Source organism: Trichosurus vulpecula, chromosome 3 (assembly GCF_011100635.1).
Source record: "Trichosurus vulpecula isolate mTriVul1 chromosome 3, mTriVul1.pri, whole genome shotgun sequence".
In the NCBI taxonomy this organism is placed as follows: Eukaryota; Metazoa; Chordata; class Mammalia; order Diprotodontia; family Phalangeridae; genus Trichosurus; species Trichosurus vulpecula.
Window position 1 is genome coordinate 84,282,294 of NC_050575.1, and position 24,775 is coordinate 84,307,068.

The 24,775-nt window shown below is 40.6% G+C and overlaps 1 protein-coding gene across 1 annotated transcript; it reads left to right on the forward strand.

Moving 5' to 3' along the window:
• The first annotated feature begins 4,620 nt into the window (after positions 1-4,620).
• Positions 4,621-24,373, forward strand: KCNIP1 (potassium voltage-gated channel interacting protein 1). The gene is made up of 7 exons (XM_036750466.1): positions 4,621-4,739; positions 5,679-5,748; positions 6,088-6,158; positions 7,849-7,956; positions 17,662-17,766; positions 22,237-22,299; positions 23,405-24,373. The coding sequence occupies exons 1-7, from the start codon at positions 4,638-4,640 to the stop codon at positions 23,450-23,452; spliced, it is 567 nt and encodes a 188-aa protein (XP_036606361.1). The 5' UTR covers positions 4,621-4,637; the 3' UTR covers positions 23,453-24,373.
• Positions 24,374-24,775: the final 402 nt, after the last annotated feature.

The following is a 24,775-nucleotide window of genomic DNA, read 5'->3' on the forward strand; positions in this document are numbered from 1 at the left end:
TCCCATTATTCTTTGGTCACATGACTGAGCACACAGGTAGTGTCCGTGCTGCATCGAGGGTAGCAAATTTTCCTTTACCTCTGGGATCAAGTTAGGGAAGACTCATTCTAATTCCCATGTACAAATGAGCAAAACTCCTTGGAAAGTGGGACTGGGGGACAGACTAAAGGGATCCCAACTACCAAAGCAGCATCTCCATTGAAAAACAAAGTGAATGTTGTTATTTTTAAAGAATAGGATTGGTAAAATGTTTTCTTACTTTCTCCTAGACATCACCGGCTGGTATTACCAGTATCAGAGAGGTAAATGTAAGCTCATTTGACTACCTTGTCACATACCCATCACTGGAAAATCTTCTTTATCAAGTGAACATGTATATACTAATTATGATCACTGGTAGCTTCCTTTTCTGAGTCCCTTGTTAACAAGTCCCACCTTGGTAGGGAAGGTCTTTTTGGGGTGGGGAGGAAGGGTAAGCATTAAGATGCAATGCCCTCTGTAGGGATGTTCACGGGCATGCTTGTTTGCTACACTTCAGCAAAATATGCTTTATTCCTGATTCCAGTAAGTAGATGGCAGGCAAGAAGAAGCAGAAAACTAGACCAGTGAGCACATCCCCAGCTCTAACTCACTACAGGTAAAACTGAGTCACTAAGATTTTGTTTCCAGGGCCAAGTGGAGCACTGGGAGACAAAGACCTGGGTTCTACTTCCAGATGAGCATCTATAAGCTGTCTGACCTTATGGTAGCCAGGATCATGGAATCTTAGAGTTGAAAGGCACCTCAGAAGATATCTACTCCAAGCTCTCCCCTGGTGCAAGAATCCCCTTTTGTTGTGACAAACAGAAACAGAAATTGTAATAAATAGAAAGTCACTTAATTTTTCTGTGCCTCAGTTTCCTTTACCCATCAAATGGAGATGATAATATATGTCCTACCCACATCACAGGGAAGATTGAAGAGTAATAGATGTGAAAGTTCTTTGAAAAATCATTAGAGCTGGCCAAGAGGAACACATCCCTGTAGTCCCTGCCCCTGAGAAGATGGAAGCTAGCAGATCACTTGGGCTCTGTTCTGAACTGCAGTGCACTAAGCTGATCAGATATCTAAGCTAAGTCTGGCACTGATATAGTGAGCCCCAAAAGTGAGGGATCACCTCACTCTGCTAAGGAGGAGTGAACTGGGCCAAGTCAGAAACAGGCTCCCATGCCAGTCTGCAGTGGGACCAGGCCTTTGTCACTACTGCACTTCCAGCCTGGGCAAGATAGGGAGATCTTGTTTCCAAAAAGAAAAAAAAATCAATAAAACTATACAAATGCAAGGTACTATTACTCTCACCTCATTATTATTGTTATAATTAACAATAGTTAACTAGTCCAAGTTCAGCCCAGAGGATGGCCCGTTGGTACATCAAAACGCCCTTCTGTTCTTAGAGGTTCCTATTATAAGTCCTGCAGAAAGGAAAAGGAAAAAAAAAAACTGGAAATCAGAATCCTGTTTAACCCCGTTTCCTCTTCCCACTGACCAGAGGAGCTCGGGAACTTCTCCTAGACCCTCTGTGACAGCCTTGAAGGGAGTGAGGGCATTGTGAAGGAAGTAGGCTGAGATGGGACACTTTAGGAATCCCTTCTGAAATCCTTACAAAAGATAAATACTGATGAGAAACCAGAGAGGAGAAATCTCTCCTACTGTGCTAGGGAGAGGGCAATATTATTCAAGGAAACTCCTCCCCCACCCCCACCCCGGCACTAAGACATTCTGAGAACCCATCTCCATTTAGGCCAGAGCAGTAAGCAAGCTAACTGAACCTCTTTGAACAGAAACACTAGGCAAAAGAGTTAAAGTGAAGTTCCCCAAAAGGGGCTGATGGTCAATAGTCAAATAAAAAGAAATTAGATGGTTGGGTTGGTGTGGAAATTGATCTAGCCTCTCAGACCATAAACAAATCATTTATTAATAAAGCCCAGTTCAGCCTTAATGAAGTGGGTTTAATATTTGATATTTCAATAATTACTTGGTACATTTTTAATAAAAGCCCATAGTAAGCAGCCATCGCTTAGGAAACAGAAGTAATCTCTCAAACTTACTCAGCTATGCAGTTACAAATAGGATTCCTGTGCTTCCATTTGCCCAGATGTCCAGAGAAAGCTTTGCTTTCTATGAAATTCGGCAGCATTCAGCTCTCGGCAGGCAAACAGAAATAAGGTATTGTTAAGGAAAAAAATAGGCTGCTTTCATGGTTTCTAGATAGGATAGAAACTTAGAAGTGGTGATGAGACACAAAAACCAAAAGGAGGGGGGAAAGCGCTTCTTACTCAGGGATGCAGTATCTGTTTTTCTTATTTATGTCATTAACACTTTCCTTTCCCCACTCTTTAATGTAAATCTCTCTCCTCTTCTTTCTTACAATTCTAGCTAATGGTCTATAAAGGAAAACTGACTTTGATATACCAGTTTTTGACATACCAGATGAAAGCAAGAGAAAGGAGGGGGATCAATTTTGGAGGAAATTGACAATACAGTAGAGAGGAACATTTATTAGGAAACTATAGACAGCACAGATCTATAAAATAAGTATGAATTTTTTTTGACTGATGGCTTGTTCGACTTGGGGTGAAATTTTATTTTAAAATGAGTTGAATTTAGAACATCTTAAGTGGCCCTTTGATTTACTGCAATATTATCTGATAATTGGCAATATTTAAGTAATACTAACTTAAGCTTTCAACTCCAACTATAGGAATAATTAAGGACACCAAGATATGACTTTTTCATATCTCGGATATGGTCTGGGATAGGGACTGTATCTCTGATATCGCTAGAACTACTTGGTGACAAAGCTCCCTCTATCAATGCAAATCGGTACCTTTTCTACAACTTATATCTAGTCTTAGGGAGTTGTCCAGATTATTAAGAGGTGCAGTTAGTATGTGTCAGAGGCAGGATTTAAACCCAGGTCTTCCTGGCTTTGAGGTCAATTCTCAATCAATGATGCTATCGTGCTTCTTGTATATAGACATTGGGACTTATTTGTCTATGATAATCTGCTTTCTTTTCACCAGGATAAAACTGTATGTTTTCACACAATGAATATGGTGGTGGTTTTGAATTGCTCATTTCTCCCAAAAAGGCTTAAATTATTCTGACCTACCTTTGGAGCATTACAAAATTTTAATTCCTTCAGAATGGAAGGAGAAAAACTCACTTTGACAGACCAGTTTTTGTTGAATAGAAGAGAAAAGAAGAGGATCAGTTTCACAGGAAACTGACAATATAGTAGAGGAATTAACACTTAGTAGGAAACCACAGATGGACAACCCAATATGCCTGTACTCACAAAAGATGCCCTCAGAGCTATGTAATAAGCATGTAATTTACTTGCTTATCATGAGATTTATGATGCCTTGTGAATGTTCATGGGTATAAAATTCTCCATGTCACTATTTTTTCTAGCCCAGATTTATGGGAATTCAATATATAGATTTGGTGATGTTCATAAAACAGCTATCAGAGAGAGTTTAGGTAGCTAATTAATTCTTTATTGTACAAAATTCATAGAAAGCCTTCTGGAAATACTCAGAGGAAGATGCTTATTTCCCTTCAGGAAGTAGTCCTACTCAGCTCACAGCATTCCACAGGGTGATAGTTATCTCTATTTATATTCAATCCTCTCTAGTCATTCTTCCCCACAATAAAACTTCATTAATTTGTGCTCTGATAATTTGGAATTTGGAGTAGTCTGGACTGGCACTATATAGGGGCAGCTAGGTGGCACAGTGGATAAAGAGCCAGGCTTGGATTTGGGAAGACCTGAATTCGAATCCAACCACAAAAATATACTAGATGTGTGACCCTGGGCAAGTTACAGTGAAAAGGCCTTTGGAGTCAGAAGACCTGACTTCAAATCCCACCTCAGATGCTTATTACCTATGTGACATTAGACAAATCATTTAACTTACCCAGGCCTCATTTTCCCCATCTATAAAATAAGGCAGGGGATGAGGGGTGTGGCTGGAGGTTGGACTAGATGGCGTCAGAGGTTCCTTCCAACTCTAAAGCTATGATCCTGGGATTCTATTTCCTCTTGGTACAGACTGGCTAAAACAGAGACAGTTTTATACAATACAATCAGAGTGCATGACCACATGAGCATAGGGTCCAAGGAACCAATAGAAAAGGTACCAGAGACTATGCCTCTTTAATCTGGGTCTTATTTAACATTGACCCAAAGGGGTTAACAGAGACTTTCTGATTACAATAGGCATTACCACTAGGGTCCTGGGACCTCTGCTCATAGATACCATAGAATACCTGCTACCCTTCAGTCAGTACCGCCTTGTCTCCCCACCAAAGTCATCTTGGATACCTAATAAAATCCTCCTCTACCTCCTTCTAGTCCACAAATATCAAACGGAAGATATCCACTTACATTTGTTACAGCTCACATCATCACTCTGAGATAATGTCTAGGCCTTCTAGGTGGGTTGCCATCAGAGTAGGCTACAAATGTGATCAGATCATGGATTCCTTGAAGTCTTAGAATACTGAAGTCACTGAAGGATCTAGGGTGACATCAAAATCTAGCATCTCCAATGTTGTTTCCTCTGGTTCCAGATAAAATTGAGGATGAGCTGGAAATGACAATGGTGTGCCATCGGCCTGAGGGACTGGAACAGCTTGAGGCACAGACCAACTTCACCAAGAGGGAGCTACAAGTTCTGTACAGAGGCTTTAAAAATGTAAGAACCAAGTAATCCCAGGGAGCTCCTCAATTAGGGTTAAATACTTCTATGGGTTTCTACCTCTGAAGTCCTCCTCCAACATATGGGACAGAAGTGAGTCTGGGATCTTGAAGGTTATACCATAGGAGGGCAAGTTTTAGCAGTTCCTACCAAACTAGGAAAGCTTCTGGTTTCATCCACAAGTATGGTCCCTCCTAGAGAAGTCCATCACCAGGTCATCCTGGCTTGAGGAGGTGGAGACACAACAATTGCCTTCCTCCTATCCCAGATATTTCCTCCACCACCCAAATGTATGCCTCGAACTCTGTTATTAGAGTTTCATTCCTATAAGATCTTGAAAGCTTTTTGGTTTTCAAAAGTCCATTCTTAAAATTCATGAGTATTGCATTAACAATAAATTTGGTTAACATCTAATACCATAGCCCTAGATGATGGAGTAGGAGAAGCACCTGGGAGGGGGTGGTGGCACAGTTTTTTTCAGGAGGGGAGATAGAGGTACAAAAAGAGGGGATGGAGAAAGAAGAGTGTCAAAGATAAACTTCACCTGCATTGTAATGTTACTTCCCTTTGATCTCAATCCCCCCTCAGTTAGTCAACAGGCAGTTTCAGTCCTTGGGCTACCTCCAAATTGCTTACTTTAGTAACACTAAATCTTCACTTTGTGATTTCATCATAGGCGGGTTTCTTAGTCTTATTCAGCTGTTTACCCACCCGTCCTATAGGGATCGGTAATGGCCCTGTTATACATTGTGATTAATGCAATATAGACTGGTAACACCAAGCACAACACCTGCCTACCCAGGGATTGGCATGAAAATCCAGCCTGATGAATGGGAATCAGCTCTGTCCCAATCACGTGCAATCTGCCCAGCCTGTCTTCTGTTCAGTGGGTATTCAGATAGCACACAGAGACTCTTTCTCTCTTCTCCCAAACAGGAGTGTCCCAGTGGGGTGGTTAATGAAGAAACATTCAAACAGATATACTCCCAGTTTTTCCCACATGGAGGTAAGTTGAGCTGAGTGGAGGGAGGCAGAAAGAAGTAATATTTTGCAGGTTTTAAAGAGATTCTACCCCCACACCATCATATGCTATACACAACTATTCTCCCCATTGGGAAGGGATACTCTCCAAGTATGGTACCTTGTAGTATCAAATACCTATGGTAGTCTACAAATACCATACCCAAGCCCTCTTGGTTCCTTAGCTCTTCCCTTGCCAAATACATGGGGTTATATTCACAGCAAAAGGCTCATAATGGAGGGGAAAGGGCCTTCCCAAAGCAATTTCTTGTGGTTTTATTTTTTCCTTAGCTTCCTACTAAAGATGCTCTTTCTTTTTTTTCAGATGCAAGCATGTATGCTCATTATCTCTTCAATGCCTTTGATACCACTCAGACGGGTTCTGTGAAGTTTGAGGTATGGTCATTAATTAGAACCATAGAATTTTGCCATGGAAAGGAACCTTACATATAGGCCAATCTTCCTCATTTCATAGAATAGGAATCTGAGGTCCTATAAAGTGAAACAGCTTGCCCAAGGTAACACAGCTTCTTAGTGAGAGTGCTGGGACTAGAATTCTCTTGATTTTAAAGGCAGTGAATGCTCAGCCTGCCCTATCACCTTTCCCTCAAACTCCCTTCTGCATGACTGGAAGAGAGAGTTAGGCTGACAACTTTGTGCAACTCTGCCTCATTTAAATCCAATTCACACGCAAGTCAGGACATCACCCCCATGATACAATTAGTCCTCTTCGAAAATGAAGGACGAACAACAACTTTCTAAGGGATCGTTGTACTGACTCTTTTCCATCAGGTCTAACGCCAGACAATAACTTATTGAAATCACAATGACAGGAGTGCTTGGTGGTACAGTGGATAGAACACTGGCCCTGGAGTCAGGAAGACCTGAGTTCAAATTTGGCTTCAGACACTTGACATTTACTAGTTGTATGACCCTAGGCAAGTCACTTAACCCCAATTGCCTTGCCAAAAAAAAAATCAAAACTGTCTTTGTACACACATAAGAAATCCATCCCTATCCTAGACCCAGAAACTTTGTGTGATAGAAAAACCATTGAATGTGGAGTTAGAAGATCTCAGTTTGACTCCTGGTCCTCCACTTACTATCTATGTGATCCTTGGCAAATAATTTTGTTCCTCTGAGCCTGAGTTTCACAGAATGTTAGAGCTGAAAGGAATCCTCAATGCCATCTAATTCAGCCCATACCCGACCAAGAATGACCCCAACAAGTGGTCATCCAGCCTATACTTGGAGACCTAAAGGTGCGGAGAAATAGACTATCTCCCAGGGCAGCCAATTACCTTTTTATGTAGTTCTAATTGTTAGTTTTTTTCCTCTCATTGAGCCTAAGTTTGCCTGTCTGTTACTTCTTCCCATTTCTTCTATTTATGTCTAATGGGGCCAAGGACATAGCTAATCACTTTCCCCCTAAATCTTCTTTTCTCCATCATAGAAGACTCCATAGGACAGTGTACCAGATCTGGGTTCAAGCCCTGACATTTATCTGACATTACCTGTGTGTACTGGCACCTCCCTTCCTTGGGCCTCAGTTTTCTCATCCATAAAATGGAGATTGCACTAGAGGGCCTCTAAGATCCCTTCTAGTTTTTGGTCTATGATCCTATGAATCTATAAAATGAATATCACACTATTTACCCTGAGTAGCTCTATTACAAAGATTTAAGTGAGATAGTAATGTATATGCTCTGTGAATTGTAAGGCATGTAAAAGGATACGTGCACCAATATATTTCCTATAAATCAGAAAGTGAGGACTCACTCCAGTAAACTGAGTCGTCATGAACCATGAGTGAGTGAATGAATGAATGAATGAATGAAAAAGAAGCTACTATGTGCAAAGCATTGTGCTAAGTACCAAGGACACAAATAGAAAACAGATTCAAGGTCAAGAGGGCTACCACAAGATGAGTTTCCCCCAAGAATCATTTGGTCATTAGTTCATTCATTCATTCATTCAGCAAAGGCTGAATACCAGCTCTGTAGCGTGCATATCACTGTGCTTTCCTGGTTTCAAGTGTTGTTTCTGGTGCTGTCCCTTGTGGTTCCCTCCCCCCACCCCCAAACAGGATTTTGTAACTGCATTGTCGATTTTGCTGAGAGGAACCGTCCATGAAAAGCTGAGGTGGACCTTCAATTTGTATGACATCAACAAAGATGGCTATATAAATAAAGAGGTAAGAATGCTAGGACCCAGGGGCAGGAACTTCAGTTGGTAGAAGGTATTGCTTGCACTGAAGATTAACAATTTATAAGCCCCTAATTAAAAGTAAAACAACTAGGGTTATGAAGGTAGAACTGCCCTAAGCAGGGTTGGCAAGAGACGAGGATGTCCTTTTGGGGCAAAGAGAGTGGGCTCTTGGAAAATGTGCAAAATTGGTCTTCCTCCCTCTCAGCCCTCCCCACCCCCTTTAAAAAATAATATTTTATCCCCCCCCCCCAATTACATGTAAAAACATGTTATGTGACCCTAGGCAATTTTTAACATTCAGGGTTTTTTTTAGTTTTGAGTTCCAAATTCTATTTTTCCCTTCCTCCCCTAGGTAAGGAATCTGATAAAAGTTATTCATACCACTCCCTTCTTCTCCCCCATTATGATAACCTGATCTCAGACAAGGATCTTATAGGCTCATTTACACCTTAGTGTAATCAGCTGAAAGTGTTGTCCTCCCAGGTTGATTTGCATCAAGAGACAGTGGGGTGTAGTGGGGAAAACCCTGGATTTGGAATCAAAGGACCCAGATCCAGGTATCAGCTACATGCTACCTTTGGGACTTGGAGCAATTTATTTTATGATTCACACACTTCACTTCTAAAATGAGAAGTTTGGACTTAAATGACCTCTCAGGCCTTTTTTCCTTCTAAATCTATGATTACATGATCTTAATAGGGGCTAAAGAAATGAAGTTATTAATGGCAGGATTTCAGGCAGCAACTAGTGGGTAGGGAAACAAAACTTGCATCCCATAGGCAACCACTTATTCCACGTATTTGTAAAGCTAGCCAAGGGAGACGATAAAAACTATTGTGAATAATCCCTTATATGTGTATAGTGCTTCCAAGTTTCACATGCACTTTTCCATACATGATGTCCTTTCATCTTTACAACATCCATGTGAGGCAGGTAATTGGGGATAGTGTGGTGGGATGGAAAGAATGCTGCATTTGGAGTCGGAAGATCTGGGTTCAAATCTAAGCTCTACCGCTCATGCTGTTTAGTCATGTACCACTTTGTAACTCCATTTGGGGTTTTCTTGGCAAACTTACTGCAGTAATTTTGCCGTTTCCTTCTCCAGCTCATTTTACAAATGAGGAAACTGAGGCAAACAGGGTTAAGTGACTTGGCCAGGGTCACACAGCTAGTGCCTGAGGTCAGATTTGAACTCAGAAGGATGAGTCGTCCTGACTCCAGGCCTAGCTCCTTGTGCACTATGACACCACCTAGCTGCCCCAGCTACCACTTCCTACCTTAGATGATTGGCATCTTCCCCTCTCTGGGTCTCAAATTCATCTCTAAAATGAAGGAGTTGAATTAGATGACCTCTATAGTTTCTTCCGCTAGATCTACGACGCTATGGACCTTTTAGATTTTAATCAATTATCTTATTTTACAGATAAGGAAACTAAAACTCATGGGAGGAATCACTTGCCCAAGTTTGTACATCTAACAAGTGGCAAAAATGGGCCACCAGCCTGGCTCTTGAGTCCAAGGTCCTTTCCCATTACACTATAGATAAACGAAAGGATCTGTCATCTGCTTAAACCAAGGTCAAGAAGGAAATCAGTCTTTGGGCCTTTACCTTTTTTTTTAGCTCCTATTTAAGGGTCGGGCAACAGACCAGGCCTAGGAAGGTTATGAAAGGATTTGCTGGGTTTTTCTACAAAGCATAATCCTGCTCATGTTAGCTATTCTCTAGGAAAGAAATCACAATGTCCTACTTTAAATTCTGCCCAAGAATACTTAAAATGCTGCATAATTATCCTGTTATTAAATCAGCCCCGGTGCCTTTCCCGCTACTATTCATGACAAAGGAAAATAAAGCCATTATTCATGAATGCTCAGGCTGAAGCACTTCCCTTTTTTCTGCTGTATCTTTCCATCTTGCTCTCTTTCCGTGCTCATCCAACAAAGATTAGTCTAACAAAGAGGACCTTCGCTCACAATAGCAGAATTGTCAAGCCCAGGAAGAAAGTGAGATAACAGACACACACAGAGGGAAATTTCCATTGTCATAGATTCATTTCTAAATCAAAATGATTAGAAATATGCTTTAATATGCCAAAACTCAACTGGAAAAAAAGTCAAAGTGATTAGAAGAAGCTCTGTCTTCCTGTCCCGAGGCTGAATTCTCTATAGCACTGAAGTACATTTCTGGATCCTTTATCAGCTCCAAGAGAAATAGTGTTCTATCAAAAGTCAGGGTAAATCCAAAAAAAAAACACATTGGACTGGGGCTCCATTTGACCGGATCCCAATCCTGGCTCTTCCAATGACATATTATATTGCTTTCAACCACCCCCTACCTTCCTATTTCTGCAAAATGGGAAGAAATCTCCCTTTCTCTGCATCTTTCTCCAAAAGACAAAATGAACAAGAATTCTCTTGATGAAGATCTGAATGAGATGTCCCACCAAGAAAGAAAACTGGACTTCCTTATCTCTAAGTGTCATGCCTGGGGTGAACCTGAGTTGAGATTTATACACTAAGGTACTGTAAGGTCTGGAATTCCCCTGACTGGGGAACCTATACCTCCCCTATAACCATGAGGTGTTCTTTCAATACCAAAGGAAGAAGCCAAGTATCTAGTAGTTTAATCAACATTATAAATACTTACAAAACAGGGGCAATCTTCCATCTGAGCCAGTGGCCAGACAGTTCAGTGGATCCCTGCTAAGGACTCCCCAAAATCCCCATGGTATTTATAGAAAACAGACAACAGAAAGAGGAGTTATAGAGTGTATCACTACTGACAGGGTAGACATTTTTGGTTTTCTGCTTAGCAATGAGCTTGGGAGTTAACCTGATGTTATGCCCAAACATAGTGTGTTGATCATGTACCAGTCACATATGGGTCATGATATTCTTGTTATGGCTTTCACAGGTCATAGTATCTTAAGTTATGACTCAGTGTCTAAAATTTGATTCAGTATCTAAGTTATGATTGTTAACAGGTCACCATGTTCAGGCTTCCACCTTTCACAATTTAAGTTTTTATGGCTTTTCACTTATTACTACATTTTAAGGCTTTTCCCCAATCAGGACCCCACAGGTACCTTTGCTACATACTGCTTGGGCGACCTTGGACAAGTAATTTCCCCTCTCTGGACCTCAGTTTCTTCATCTGTAAAATGAGATATTTTAATGAGATGGACTTGAAGGTCCTTTTGGCTTTGATTATTTATTCAGGAAACTACATTATTGATTTTAAATAGATTTGCTAAACAAGAATCATTGTTGCCAGCAGAGACTTCAAAAACCATTTAATCCAACCCTCCTCACTTTACAGATGAGGAAACTGAGGCCCAGGGAAGGGACTTAAGCCTGAGGTCACATAGCAGAGCCAGGATTTGAACCCAGGCAGGGCCTCTGACTTCAAATCCAAGGCTCTTTCTACTGCTCCATGTTAGTAAAGTCATACACACTTTGGGAAGGACTCAGAAGAAGTAAAAGGATTGAGAAAGGAGCATTATGAGAGTCAGTTGGAAAAATTGGGGATGTTTTGCCAGGAGAATAAGAGGACAGCACTCAAGGGCCATACCTGACCAAGAATCACTTGTACAAGATCCCTAGGGAGTGATCCTACAACTTCTACTAGGAGATTTTCCCTAAGGAAGAACTCACTTGTGATCAAGACCTTCCTTTCCACTTTCATATAGCTCTATTTGGTAGGCAGCTTTTCCTGTCAACTTCAAACCTACATTTTCCTCTTAGCAACTAATAATAATATTAACTAGCATTTATCCAATGCCTAATATGTGCCAGGCACTGTGCTAAATGCTTTACAAAAATTCTCTTATTTAATTCTCATAACAACAAGGTAGGTGGTACTATTATCCCCATTTTACAGTTAAGGAAACCAAGGCAGAGATTAAGTGACTTTTCTAAGGTCACACAGCTGGTAGGCATCTGAGGCCAGATCTTCCTTCGTCCAGACTCAGTAGTCTGCCTACTGCATCACACATTGCATCTATTTTTGCCTTTGGAGTCAAAGAAATAAAGCAAGTCTAACCCTTTTTATACATCAAAGCACTGAAATACTTGAAGACAGCAATCATATTCTCCCTCAGCCTTCTCTTATCCAAACTGACCTCATTACTGTATGCCTCTGAAACCTGGACAATCTACCAGTGCCATGCCAGGAAACCGAATCGATTCCATTTGAATTGTCTTGAGAAGGTTCTGAAGATCACCCAGCAGGATAAGGTACCAGGCACTGAGGTCCTTACTCAAACTAAACTGCCAAGCATTCAAACTCTGCTTCAGAGAGCACAACTCCGATGGGCTGGCCATGTTGTTCAAATGCAAAACATATGCTTGCCAAAAAGACTGTTTTATGGAGACTCATATAGGGCAAGTATTCACATGGTGGTCAGAAGAAGCGATGCGAGGACACTCTCAAGACCTCTCTTAAGAACTTTGGAATTGTGTGACATGGGAGACACTGGCACAGGACCGTTCAGCATGGTGCACCCACATCAGAGAAGGTGCTATGCTCTATGAGCAAAGCAGAATTGAAACAGCTCAAAGGAAATGCAGGATGCACAAATTTAGAGAATCCACCCCAAATGTTCACATGGACTATTTGTACCCAACCTGTGGCAGAGTATTCTGAGCTCCTATTGGCCTTATCAGCCGCAGTCGGGCACATTGAAACTTGACTCCAGCATAGTGATGTTATTTTGGTCCTCTGAGAAAGGACAGCCACCAACCAATCTCCAAATTACACACTGCCTGTTCCTTCAACCAGTCCTTTCAGGATCCCACTCCTCTTTTGGACAAATTCCATTTAGTCTTTACTAAAATATGGTGCCTAGAACTGAACACAATTCTCCAGAAGTGACCTGCCCCAGAGAGAAAAGAAGATCTATTACCACAGGCAGAGTCAGAAGACCAGGGTTCAAATCTTGCCTGATGCTTGCTATCTGTATGATATTGAGCAAGTCACAACCTCCCTGGTCTACACTTTCCTCATATGTAAAATAAGAAAATTGGACTGGATGGCCTCTAAGGTGCCTTATGGTTCTAGTTCTATGATCCCTTAGTACTCCCTCCTTCTGGACATTATCTATCAAGAATTACACTGCCTTTTTGGCTACTGGGAGACACTGACTAATATTGGCTTCAGACTGGAGACACTTGCTATCTGTGGGAAGATGATTCTTTTTTAACCCAAGTATAGAACTTTTCACTTGTACCTTTTAAATTTCATTTTATTCACTTTGGCCCATTGGTCTAGCCTGTTGAAATCTCCAAATGTAATTCTAACATTCAGGACATTAACTATCCTTCCAAACTTTGTGTCATTGGAGCATGTAGCAGGTAAACCATCTATGCTTTAATATATTGGTAAGAAAATGTTGGATGGTACTGGGCTGAGAACAGGACTGAAGCATTCCACTAAAGATCTCTCTCCAAGATAATGTCAACTCATTAATAGCTATTCTTTAGGTCCACTTACTCAATTAGTTTCAAATCCATCTAATTGTACTGTCATCTAGTCAATATCTTTTATCTCATCCATAAATATAACATGACAGACTTCGTAAAAACGCTTTACAGAAATCTCTATTTATGGTATTCACCTCATCTACCAGCCTAATTACCCTACCAAAAAAAATGAGATTAGTCTGGTGTGACTTCTTTATGAAAACATGCTGACTTTTAGCCAATAGATTGTAAGCTCCTTGAGGGCAGGCACTGTCTATTGCCTCCTTTTTCCCTAGCACTAAGCATAGTGTTTGACACATAGTATGTGCTTAATAAATGTTAATTGACTGACTTTTAATGATCACTATTTCTTTTTCTATGTGCCTACTATGCACCCAATTTTTTAATAATGTATTTTAGGATTTTCCCAATAATAGGAGTTAAGCAATTAATCTATAGTTTGCAGAATATGCTCTTTTTCTTTTTCTTTTTTGAAAATTGGGACAATATTTGCTCTTGTCTGAGCCTGCAACACTTCCCCTCTTCTCCAAGAGCTTTCAAAGATCATTGGTAATGTCTTAGCAACCATATCTTCCAATTATTTTAGAACCTTAGGATGTAGTCTATTCTGGCAATTTCACTGAGGAGAACTACATGTGTACTGTCTCTTATCTTGGGTTCCCATGCCCCTGTTAAATAATATTTTTCCATTCCTTCCTCATCCAAATATAATTCTCCTTAGAAAAGAAAGAGAGACATAAGAGTTAAGTAGTTCAGCCTTCTCACCATAGTCCATTGTCAAGATTCTATCTACTTGGAGCAATAGCTTCACAATTCTTAGTATTCATCCCTCACCAGCCTTGTTTTGCCCTGAGCTTGAATGTTCCTGACACAGTTCTCATGGGACCACACTCTTTACTATTCACCTCAGGAATTTACTCTTGTTTCCACTTCCTTCACATGACTTTTTAAACCCTGATTTTGTTGATGAAGTCCCTCTGCATCTACCTGGTCTCCGCAAGCAGCATCCCTCCTTCTGCCACACTAGAATGATCTCTACTTATTTTGTCAGAATTGCAGAACGTTCCATCCTTCTTGGGCTGACTTCCCCTTCGATATATTTGCCTACCAGATCTTCTTTATTCTTTCTCAAAACACTTAGACATCTTCTCTTCTCCAAATCTAGGGCTCCTGACAAGCTGCACAGCTTTAATCTTCTCTTCTATGATGAAACGGTTGCTTGCCCTCAAGGTTACCATTATTTCTACCTCAGAAACCTTTAGTTTTAAACATAATCCTTAAAATGGGCAAATGGAGAAAGAGTCTTTCTTCCAGGGGCCAGGATATAATCAGACCCTCTGGGTTTCTACAAAATGGCACACATGGGGTCCTAAGCTAAATTAGGCTGTGTCTGTGTCCAGAGATACAGCTGGAGCAAGCCAGAGATGTGCCACTGTGGAGTCATGAGAAATGAAACCTAGCTGTCATATCATTCTATAGTGTATAGTGCTTTAAGGGCAGCTTGGTGGCTCAGTGAACAGTGTCAGGCCTGGAGTCAAGAAGACTCATCTTCCTGAGTTCAAATGTGGCCTCAGACACTTGCTAGCTGTGTGACCCTGGGCAAGTCACTTAACCCTGTTTGCTTTAGTTTCCTCATCTGTAAAATGAACTGGAGAAGGAAATAGCAAACCCCTCTAATATCTTTGCCAAGAAAACACCAGATTGAGCGACGGAGAGTCAGGCAGGCCTGAAATGACACAAAAACAACAGCAACAGTGCTTTAACAGTTTACAAAATACATTTTCATACATTATCTTATTTCATCCTTGCAAGAAGTCTGTAGGATAAGTAGGGCAGATATTATTTTTGATATTTCAGGAGGAAGAAACTCAGCTTTAGAGAAATTAAATGTTTCACTCAAAATCACATAGCTACTGAGTAGCAGACCCAGAACTAAATTCTCGTTTCTATGTGCTTACCTTCCTCTTCAAAAGCAGGAGCTTAAACTAAATCATGAGCCAAATGCCAGAACAGACAACATTTATAGGATTAATCTCAAAATGAACCACCAAAACACTGAGTCCCTCAAATTTCTTTACCCAACATGGAACCAAAGTCTCATTTAGTTTGAGAAGTTTTCCCATTTAAACTAAAATACTCTATATAATTGAGATACTGATACAATTGAGTATACTTGAAAAAGGATAGCTTGGGTGGGCAGGGTAACACTAGCTGTGACAGTAACCGATCAATCATCTAATTGAGGCTTTATGGAGCCCTTTCTAGGTCAACCCACATAAAGCAAACCTTTCATCCCACCCCACCCACCCCAAGACTTGGGGTTGTTAGTAGAAAAAGGCTGCCAGAAAGAAGGCTACCTCATCTGGTGTTTGGTTAGGGAAGGTGCCAGGTAAATATAGAGAATGAGTAAGTAATTCAGTGCATGATATGAATATCAAAAACTGATAAGAGAGATAGCCTAATGTAAACGAAGAAAGTGGTGAATTAAATCATTTTAGGGGTACAAGGAAAATAACCGACTCAAAATATTTTCTTTCCTCTACCAACTCCCATGCCTAAAATTCCATCATTATTTATTTCTTTCTATTCGAGTGTTGTGTTTCTAAGGGTTGGGCTGCTAATATGCAAATACCTTTGGAAGGAATAACATGCTGAATAGGTAACAATTTACTGGGAATTCAATTGATCGGCTTGCCTTCCTACAGCAAAAGGGAAACGGAAGTTGTTACTCAGTCATGTCTGACTCTTTGTGACCCTATTTGGAGTTTTCTTGGCAGGGATACTTGAGTGGTTTGCTATTTCCTTCTCCAGCTCATTTTACAGATGAAGAAACTGAGGCAAACAAGGTTAAGTGATTTGCCCAGGGTCACACTGCTAGGGCCTGAGGCCAGTTTTGATCTCAAGAAGAGGAGTCTTCTTGAGTCCAGGCCCAGCACTCGATCTACTGCATCAACTAGCTAGAAGAGGAGAAGGTAAATGTTAATTGGGAGAGGGAAGCTGGAGGAGAGGGGAGTATAGCACTCAGAGAGAAATAAGGGTGCTGAATAAAGGAAGGGAGAGAAGAAGCTAACTTTACCTTCATCATGATTGTACTCATGATTGGCTATCAATGGAAATCAGAGTTCAGCATTAGGAAGGCATAGACACATCTTGAAAAGTCAAAACAATTCAGTAAAGAAAGAAAAAGAAGAAAGTCTTCAACATTCAAAAAAGGCTGCATTTTTATTTCAAAATGTTTCTCTTCACCAAATCTAGCCTGGAACTACATCACAGTTTTTATTACTTGTTGTAGCTATTAGATATGTCTTTATTTTTCCTAATCTTAATTAATTTTTTCTAAATGTAATCCATTATAGTGTTTCAATTGTTCAATGTTGCAAATGGATAATAATGTATGGCTGGTGATAGAATATGTCCTCAGAGCACAGCAGATGAGGTGACCATCTTAGCCCGTTTTGGGGAGGGTGGATCCCAGTGTTGCTGGTGATTAGAAAGTTATCAAAAGAAGGTAGGTGGTAAGAGAGAAGGTGACTTCATTAGCTGGCACTTAAAAAAAAAGCACTCAGATTCACATATCTACAATCAGCCTATAAAACATACCCCCTTCCAGGCTTTCCCCCCAACTTCCCTGGGACCAAACTAGCAAGACTCTCCCTCTCTATGTCTGTACCTGCTAGTCTCCAAACTCCTTAGCTTTGGCCTTTCTTATCATTTTTTTAATTTCTTAGCTACAAAGCTTAGAGACTTGGTTCAAGCCAGTAATAAAACCTGTATATTTTCTAAAATGGCTGAACCAAAACAGAAATCAGAATATTAAAGTGTTCTCCAAACTGAGCTGATATTTCATTCAGTTCAAGTCTATCATAACAGGACAAGGTTTCTCTATTTTTCCAAATGTACCAAGGGGGATTGTCCCCTACCAGGGGAAATTATGCAAGGAAAAGGGACAGCAGTCCATTCCATTGAGTCTTGGAGGTAAATAGGAAAGGAAAGTTTCTCAGGGATCCCCCCTGGGGAGCCCTATTTCCAGCAATCGCCCCCAATCAAAACAGGAGGCAACACTGACCTCCACAGAGGATGCTTCTCTCTGCCCGTTTCTTGTGGCAAAACAAGCAGGATGCCACAGTCCATACTAAACAAAAGGAAACAGTGTACCCTGCTCATATTTATCATCTCAGTTCCCATGTTCTATGTTTATGTGCTCCCACTCCAGGAAATGATAGATATCGTCAAGGCCATTTATGACATGATGGGGAAATACACTTATCCTGTGCTCAAAGACGACACTCCAAGACAACATGTAGATGTGTTTTTCCAGGTAAGCCCACATTCCTAGTATCCTTAACACAAACTAAGCAGAGACTATCATAGTCTCCAATGTCTCTTTACTGTAATCAATAGACAAGTAAATATTGAATGCCCACTCTGCCATACTCCTGTACTAAGTAAGCCTGGGAGGATCACAAGTGTTGAGAAGTAGTGTCTGCCCTCTTGTGGTTCACCGCAGAGGCTCTGGAAGGTTCTGCTGAGAAGGTTTCAAGCATGACCCTGGTGACAGATGGTACCTCTTTTCCAAGGATCAGCCTTGCTAAGTAGCAATTGCTCAATACTGGTAGGCTGGTAACTTGGTAAACAATTCTTTGGTAATAACAATCCATGAAACAAAGAAAAATACAGAATTTTCCCCTTTCCTGCATAACTCTCAACTACATTTGCAGTGATACTGGCTTAGTAGTAGAAAAAGTAGAAGAGGGAGCTAAGGAACATGATTTTTCATCCAGTTTCAAACATTAACTTAACTGTTGGCAATTTAAATGTGAGATCTTTGTCTAATGACTACTGAATTAATGTACTAGTGGAGAAACTTAATCATATGAATATTATCATTCTCACCATAATTTTTTTCAGTCATGTCTGACTCTTCATGACTCTGTTTGGGGTCTTCTTGGCAAAGAAACTGGAGTAGTTTGCCATTTCCTTCTCCAGTTCGTTTTACAGATGAGGAAACTGAGGCAAATAGAATTAAGTAACTTGGCCAGTGTCACATAGCTAGTGAATGTCTGAGGCCAGATTTGAACTCAGGAAGATGAGTGTTACTGACTCTAGGCCTGGTACTCTATCCATTGCATCACCTAGCTGTTCTCTCACCATAAACAAAATCAAAAGACCAAAGAAAATTGTCATTAAATGGAAGACTATAGGTCACAGGTTCCCCTTGGGAAGCAAATAAAGGAACTGACTTTATCTTTCATCTAAAAACAATAAGAAACCTTATTTCATAGGACATTTGGTCATGTCATAGAGAAGGGCACAGGACGAGAATTTGAAAAAAGATAACCACAAAGATAAATGAAGGTTAAGTGCCAATATGTGTTATAGAGAATGAAGAGGTGGAGTAATTTTATGAAGAACTTAATAGGATCCTTCGAATTAAAATCAGCATATACTTTAGTACTTGGTGATGTCAATGAAAAGGTAAGCAGAGGGAAGGATGATAAAAAGCCTTAGAAAATATATGTCAAGATCAAGAAACAAGAGAGGCCAATGTTTGTAGACTATATAAGATCCTCATGTATACATGTCACAAATACTTTCTTTGAGAAAGTGTTTGGGGCTAGACATCCCAAGTATCAAATCACAAAAACTAATTAATTATCTTAATGGACAGTAAACAAGTGGATCCCAATGTGGAAGTTATTTCTAGTTGTCTGTGTATAGTGAAATCATTGACTTATCAGAGCAATGATCAAAACCAATACCAAATTTTGAAAAGAAAAAAGAACAACAGATAAAAGAACAGACATCAGCAGACTGTCACCACTTCTTCAGGAAATTCAATGTGTGTAAATCAATTGCTACAAAGAGGTGAACAAGAGATATTGGTTCAAACAATCTAGTAAATATCTTGGGCAGGATTCAAACCCTAGTCTCCTGACTCCAAGTCTAGCATTCTATCTGTATACAAGAAAGAGTTTGGTACTGGCCTGATAGAGAGAAGAGAAATGAAAATCACACCAACCAGTAAACACATGATGAGGCCAAGTCAAAAGCCATGTAACCCCACTCAGGTTATCACTCTTCTGGGCATCTCAGCAGTCCTACTAGGTAGAGACATGTCTCTGCTGGCTGATCCACTCATAGTGTTTCTCCTCTGAACTGCTAAGATAGTGTGTCTGTCTTTCTGCAAAAGCAGAAATAGTAACACTGGGATGTATAGATCTTACACAAGGTGGGTCCCTTGGCTGGGCTACGAGGAGTTTCCATCTCTTAGGCAGTAGATAACAATATAAGCAAAACCTTCAATTAGCTCTTCCAAACTGCAAATGCTAAGCCCTTCCTTCCCCATTCAGCTCTTCCAAGCAATAGGTAGCAATGCAAGTACAAAGGTTTTTTTCTTAGGTCTCACTAGAGGTCTCTTCTAAGATCAGTTCTACTCTGAGCTTCAGTTTCTGACCTCTGTGAGTAGCCTTAAGCTACTCTACCAGTTTAAAACAGGGCCATGCATTCAATGAGACAACTCATTTCTATCTCATGGCGATAAACCAAAATCTGCATTTCTGTCATCCATTCTACAACATAACTAGGCAATGTACATTTGTCCTATAGTCACCAAACAGTTCTAGAGACCACTGTTTCCCAGCTATTGACTCTAAAGTCCATGTGTCAGCCATATGCAAATTAGATGCTGGAAAACAAAAAAAAAACTTTAGCCATCTTTATTTTGGGTAATTGCCTTTTCTCTATGAGACTTTTGTGGTTTTTATTGAGTTGCTCTTTTTGAACCTTGTTTCTCTAGCAAAACCATCCACATCCAAAAAGGGGACTCCCTGCCACTTTTCAGACAGAAGTCTTCTCTAGCATATTGCCAACAAAGAATTACACATCAGAAGTGAGATTTTAAAAAATCCACCAAAACCGAGTAAGTTCAGAAAAGAAAGGTTAGCCATGTAGCAAAAGCAAGGGATAACAGATGGACAGCTTCTATGCTTCATCATCTCCCATGTGTTACAGCACTAAAAGAGCTGGAGGAAAACTCCTACCATGCTGAGTGGAGCCCAGCAGAAGATTTATGGTAGAATGTAGGCAGAAATATCATAGGATTTGAAGTCATGGATGGGGAAGCACCCCCACTAGTGAGATTACAATTCATAGAAGTACTGAAGCTGGGAGAAGGAGCTAATAATGATGATGAGATTTGCCTGGCAAGTGGGTTCATGTTAAAAATGAAGCCTTTCTTGATCTCCACTACATCCCACACATACACATAACTTCTAATAGTCTCCATTCAAAAACTACCTTGTGTTCATTTTTAATATATTCTACATATTCTTGTATATAGACTTGTTGTCTCTGTCCTGCTAGAATGTAAGCTCCTTGAGGGTGTACTGTTTCAATTTTGTTTTTGTGTCCCTGGTGCTTAGCACTGTGCTTGGCACTAGTAAGTTCTTAGCAAATGTCTTTTGTCTATTAACAAATGTCTATTATTATTGAATAATAATAGTAATAACTTGGTTTGCAAAGCACTTTCTGAATAACTACTACTTAAGGTAGAGAGTACAGATATTGGTTTTCTCATTTTATAATTGAAGAAACTAAAGCTCTGACATACCAAATGACTTGAGGCAGGATTTCAACTAGGTCCCCTGACCCCATATCCAGTACTTTATCCTTTATACCATACTATCTATCAGGGAGTAGAGAGAAAAAGATTGACTGGGTATGTAGCATCAGTTTATGGAGGGTTCTGAAGGCCAGATCTAGGAATTTAGGTTTGATTGGGTAGACAAAGATCTTCAGGTTCTTTAGGAGTTGACTAACAATGAAATTGATTTCTTTAGGAAAACTAATCTGGTAGTAGTAGAGAGCAATTTTTGCAGGCCTAAAATACATGGAGATGAGTTAGAACCCTGTTACATTCATCTGTGGGGGGAATGATAAGGGCCTGAACTAGGGTGATAGCAGTAGAATCAGAGAAGCATTGAATTCAAAACACATTTCAAAAGAAAAAACTCAACAGAACTTTGCAATGGCAGCAAGGAGAAAATAGCTATAGCTAAAAAAGTAAACAAAGTCAAGTGATTTTTGTCATAGGATAAGAGATGACCTATGCATGTTTAAAGGTAGAGGGGAAAAAGCCTATGAAGCAGGGAAGAGATTGAAAATGCTGAAGAGAGAAGGGCACATATTAGTTTTTCAATAAATATTGTTGATGGATTAGATTGATAGTTATGGGCAATAGGTCCTGGAGAGAGGTGAGAACTAGAAAGTGGCACTTCCTCTGAGACTAAAGGGGAAAATGAGAGAATAGAGGGAAGGACAGAGATATATTGAGGTAAAAATGAGTGTGTATGAGAGAGAGAGCCTCAATCTTTTCTGTAAAAAAGGTTAGGTCATCCACTAAGGGGCTGAGAGACACAGAATCTTAAGAAACAGGGATTTTAAGAAAGCTGACCATTTTAAGGATCTAGTCTAGAGCAGTTTCTGTGAGGGAAGGGAAAACCAAGGAGTCCCTAATAAGTAACAGTGACAGTTAGTTGGCATTGGATAATATGGTTTTGTAGTGAGCTACATCTTCCAAATTTTGCTCCTTCCTCCATCAGTGCATCTTCTATAAGATGTGCAATGACACTTTGAGGGTGGGGACCTATAATATGGGCCTTTTTCAGCAGTCTGGCTCATGAGAAGCTAATACCTTACTCCTTTGTGCACTATTTTTAAAAAAATGTAAGGAGCAAGGAATCATGTGGGTTGTGGTGTTCTGTGACTTACTTCCTGTTGTATCTTTCAGAAAATGGACAAGAACAAAGATGGCGTTGTGACTTTAGATGAATTTCTCGAATCCTGTCAAGAGGTAAGGGGAATTTTCATAAATGATGTTTGATGAGGGTCCAGGGATTCTTTGGGCTCCAGCAGGAAGAGAAGAGGGAAGCTGCCATCTGTGTTTGTCCTTCCAAACAGTGGCATGATGAGTGGAATACGCATACAGAGGGATGTAAAGTGCTCTGAGAGGGCAATTTAGTGTTATACATGTTATAAGATATTGGATCTCAGCCCAGATGAAAAGAAAAAAACAACCTTCCACCTAAAAAACAAACAAAAAGAAGCTCCACATACAGCCAGATCTGTGCCCAAACTACTCGCCCATAGATTGTCTACAGATAAAGTGAACTAGTGATAATTGTGCACTGCTCCTTTGAGTAGATTCAGAAACTCCCTCAGATTTCACTTATAGAAAGAATGACTGGCCAATGTAGTTCCCAGTCAATCAACAAGCATTTATTAAATGCTTACTATATGCCAGGCACTGTGCTAAGTGCTGGGGATATGAAGAAATGCAAACTATATGTTGCAGTAGGTTTCAAGCATACTCAATAGCGTATAAGAGTTTCAAAACATCAGTTTTAAAGGTCTCACTGCACATTTTGCTATGCCTAGTTTTCTCTGGAAGGCTAGACTAGATACCTCCTGTCCTTTTAATATATAATATTTTCCCTAATCACATGTTAAAACATAGATACCCCCTTTCTTTAAAGATTTATTAACTTTCTGGGCCCCACTTTACCCTTCTTTTCCTATGTGAACACATGGCAGGTTTCTTTCTGAGGAAGTGAACTGGATTTGGGATATGTCGATTTGACAGAAGTCTTAGAGATTCCACCCCCCCAAAAAAGCAATCTCAGAGTGCCTCATGGTCCTGCCAGTTCTCACCATCACCCCTCCCCTTTCACACATTCACCCAGTCCCAGCCCTAGCCCCATTCTGAGCCACAGCTTCTCTATAGAAAATAGACATGACAATCTTGTCCTTTTTGTCTCACAGAGGAGAGGAAGCTGGGAAGCTAATGAAAGAAAAGATGTGAAGCTGTTTGGAGCTGCCCCCCAAAGGATATGTCACCAGTTCTTCATGTGGTGATTTCTCATTAACTGTCTTTATCTTCCCCTTACCTCTCTGTGCAGGATGACAACATCATGAGATCCCTTCAGCTCTTTGAAAATGTCATGTAACCATAAGTGCGTAAGAGAGACATCTGGACATCAGAGACATTGTACCAGGAAAAACAAACCAACTCAAGAAACCGAGCAGTCCCCAGTTCGGATTTTAAACACCAACTCTGAGCAGAAAAGCTTTTCAAGAAGAACTTTGGGAGCATTTACCATTGGATGATTCCTACGGACACCCACTGCCTGCCTCGGTCTCAGAATGCTAAGAACCCTGCCTATTCTTTCTCCTTTTTCTCAAGAGACAGCGATGGGATTTTATTTCATTTCAAAAGCATGTGAATCTCTTCAGGCCACTGCCACCATGGACAGGTCCCTCTGCTCCAAGCTTTATTGCTAGTGCACAGTAATCTGTGTGTGCTTCCACATCCCCCCAGCTCAAAGGCTCCCACACCCATTGATGCCAGGAGCACTGAGTGGTGAGCCCGCTCTGCTGTTTGCCTGCTGTGCGTGGAAGCTACTCAGCCCATCCTTCAATGTCATCCTGTACCAACATACCCTTTCATTTAAACTAAAAAACAAAAACTTGTGCAGTAAGGCCAAACCAGGGCTATATTCAGAAAACCAGCATCAGATGGATTCCCTTTCCAGTCCTGTGGGGGTGGGTCTGGTTGATTAAAAATAACATATTCTCATGACCCAAATTCCTTTGATGTTTCCAAACATGAGGGCCAATTACACTGTTCTCTGCCTAACATCCCCAACGGCAATTTAGTCCTCCGTCTTTCCTGGGAGGGAAATGGAGGGGACGAACTGGACTATGGTATGACCTATGGCACACACTAGTGCTCTCTGTAGCAGCATTTCCTCCTACCCCAAAGCCCAGCACTGCATGTCCCACCCAGCTGCCCTTGCCCAAGGTCGTCTCTAGATCCTTGTAATTTTATACCATGTTCTAACCAATAAACATGACTGTTTCTTATGCTATTAAACTTTATATTCTTCATGACTAGATCGGTTGGGGGAGGTAGGAGAGGCAAAGGTTTGGTCAGCTGCCAGGGCATGTGTCTCTGTCACCCAGAGCCAATCACTGTTTCTGTACTTCACAATAAACAAGAAGAATAAATAGCACAGCACTATGGGTAACTCTTCCCCTAAGGAGCTGACCTCATTTCAATCAATCAATAAACAAGAACTTACTAAGCACCTACTGTGTGCCAGGCACCATGTTAGTTCCTGCTCTCAAGGAGCTTACATCCCATTTAGGGGAATATCATGCATGTGAATAACCATATTATGGGCACAAATATGGATACAGATATCTGTTGTTCAGTCATTTCAGTCATGTCCACCTCTTCGTAACCCAATTTGGGGTTTTCTTGGCAAAGA

Coding starts and splice junctions, on each gene's coding strand:
- KCNIP1 (XM_036750466.1), top strand. CDS start 4,638: ATGACAATGGTGTGCCATCGGCCTGAGGGACTGGAACAGCTTGAGGCA. Junction 5,749..6,087: donor CCAGTTTTTCCCACATGGAG/GTAAGTTGAGCT, acceptor CTTTTTTTTCAG/ATGCAAGCATGTATGCTCAT. Junction 22,300..23,404: donor TTCTCGAATCCTGTCAAGAG/GTAAGGGGAATT, acceptor CTCTCTGTGCAG/GATGACAACATCATGAGATC.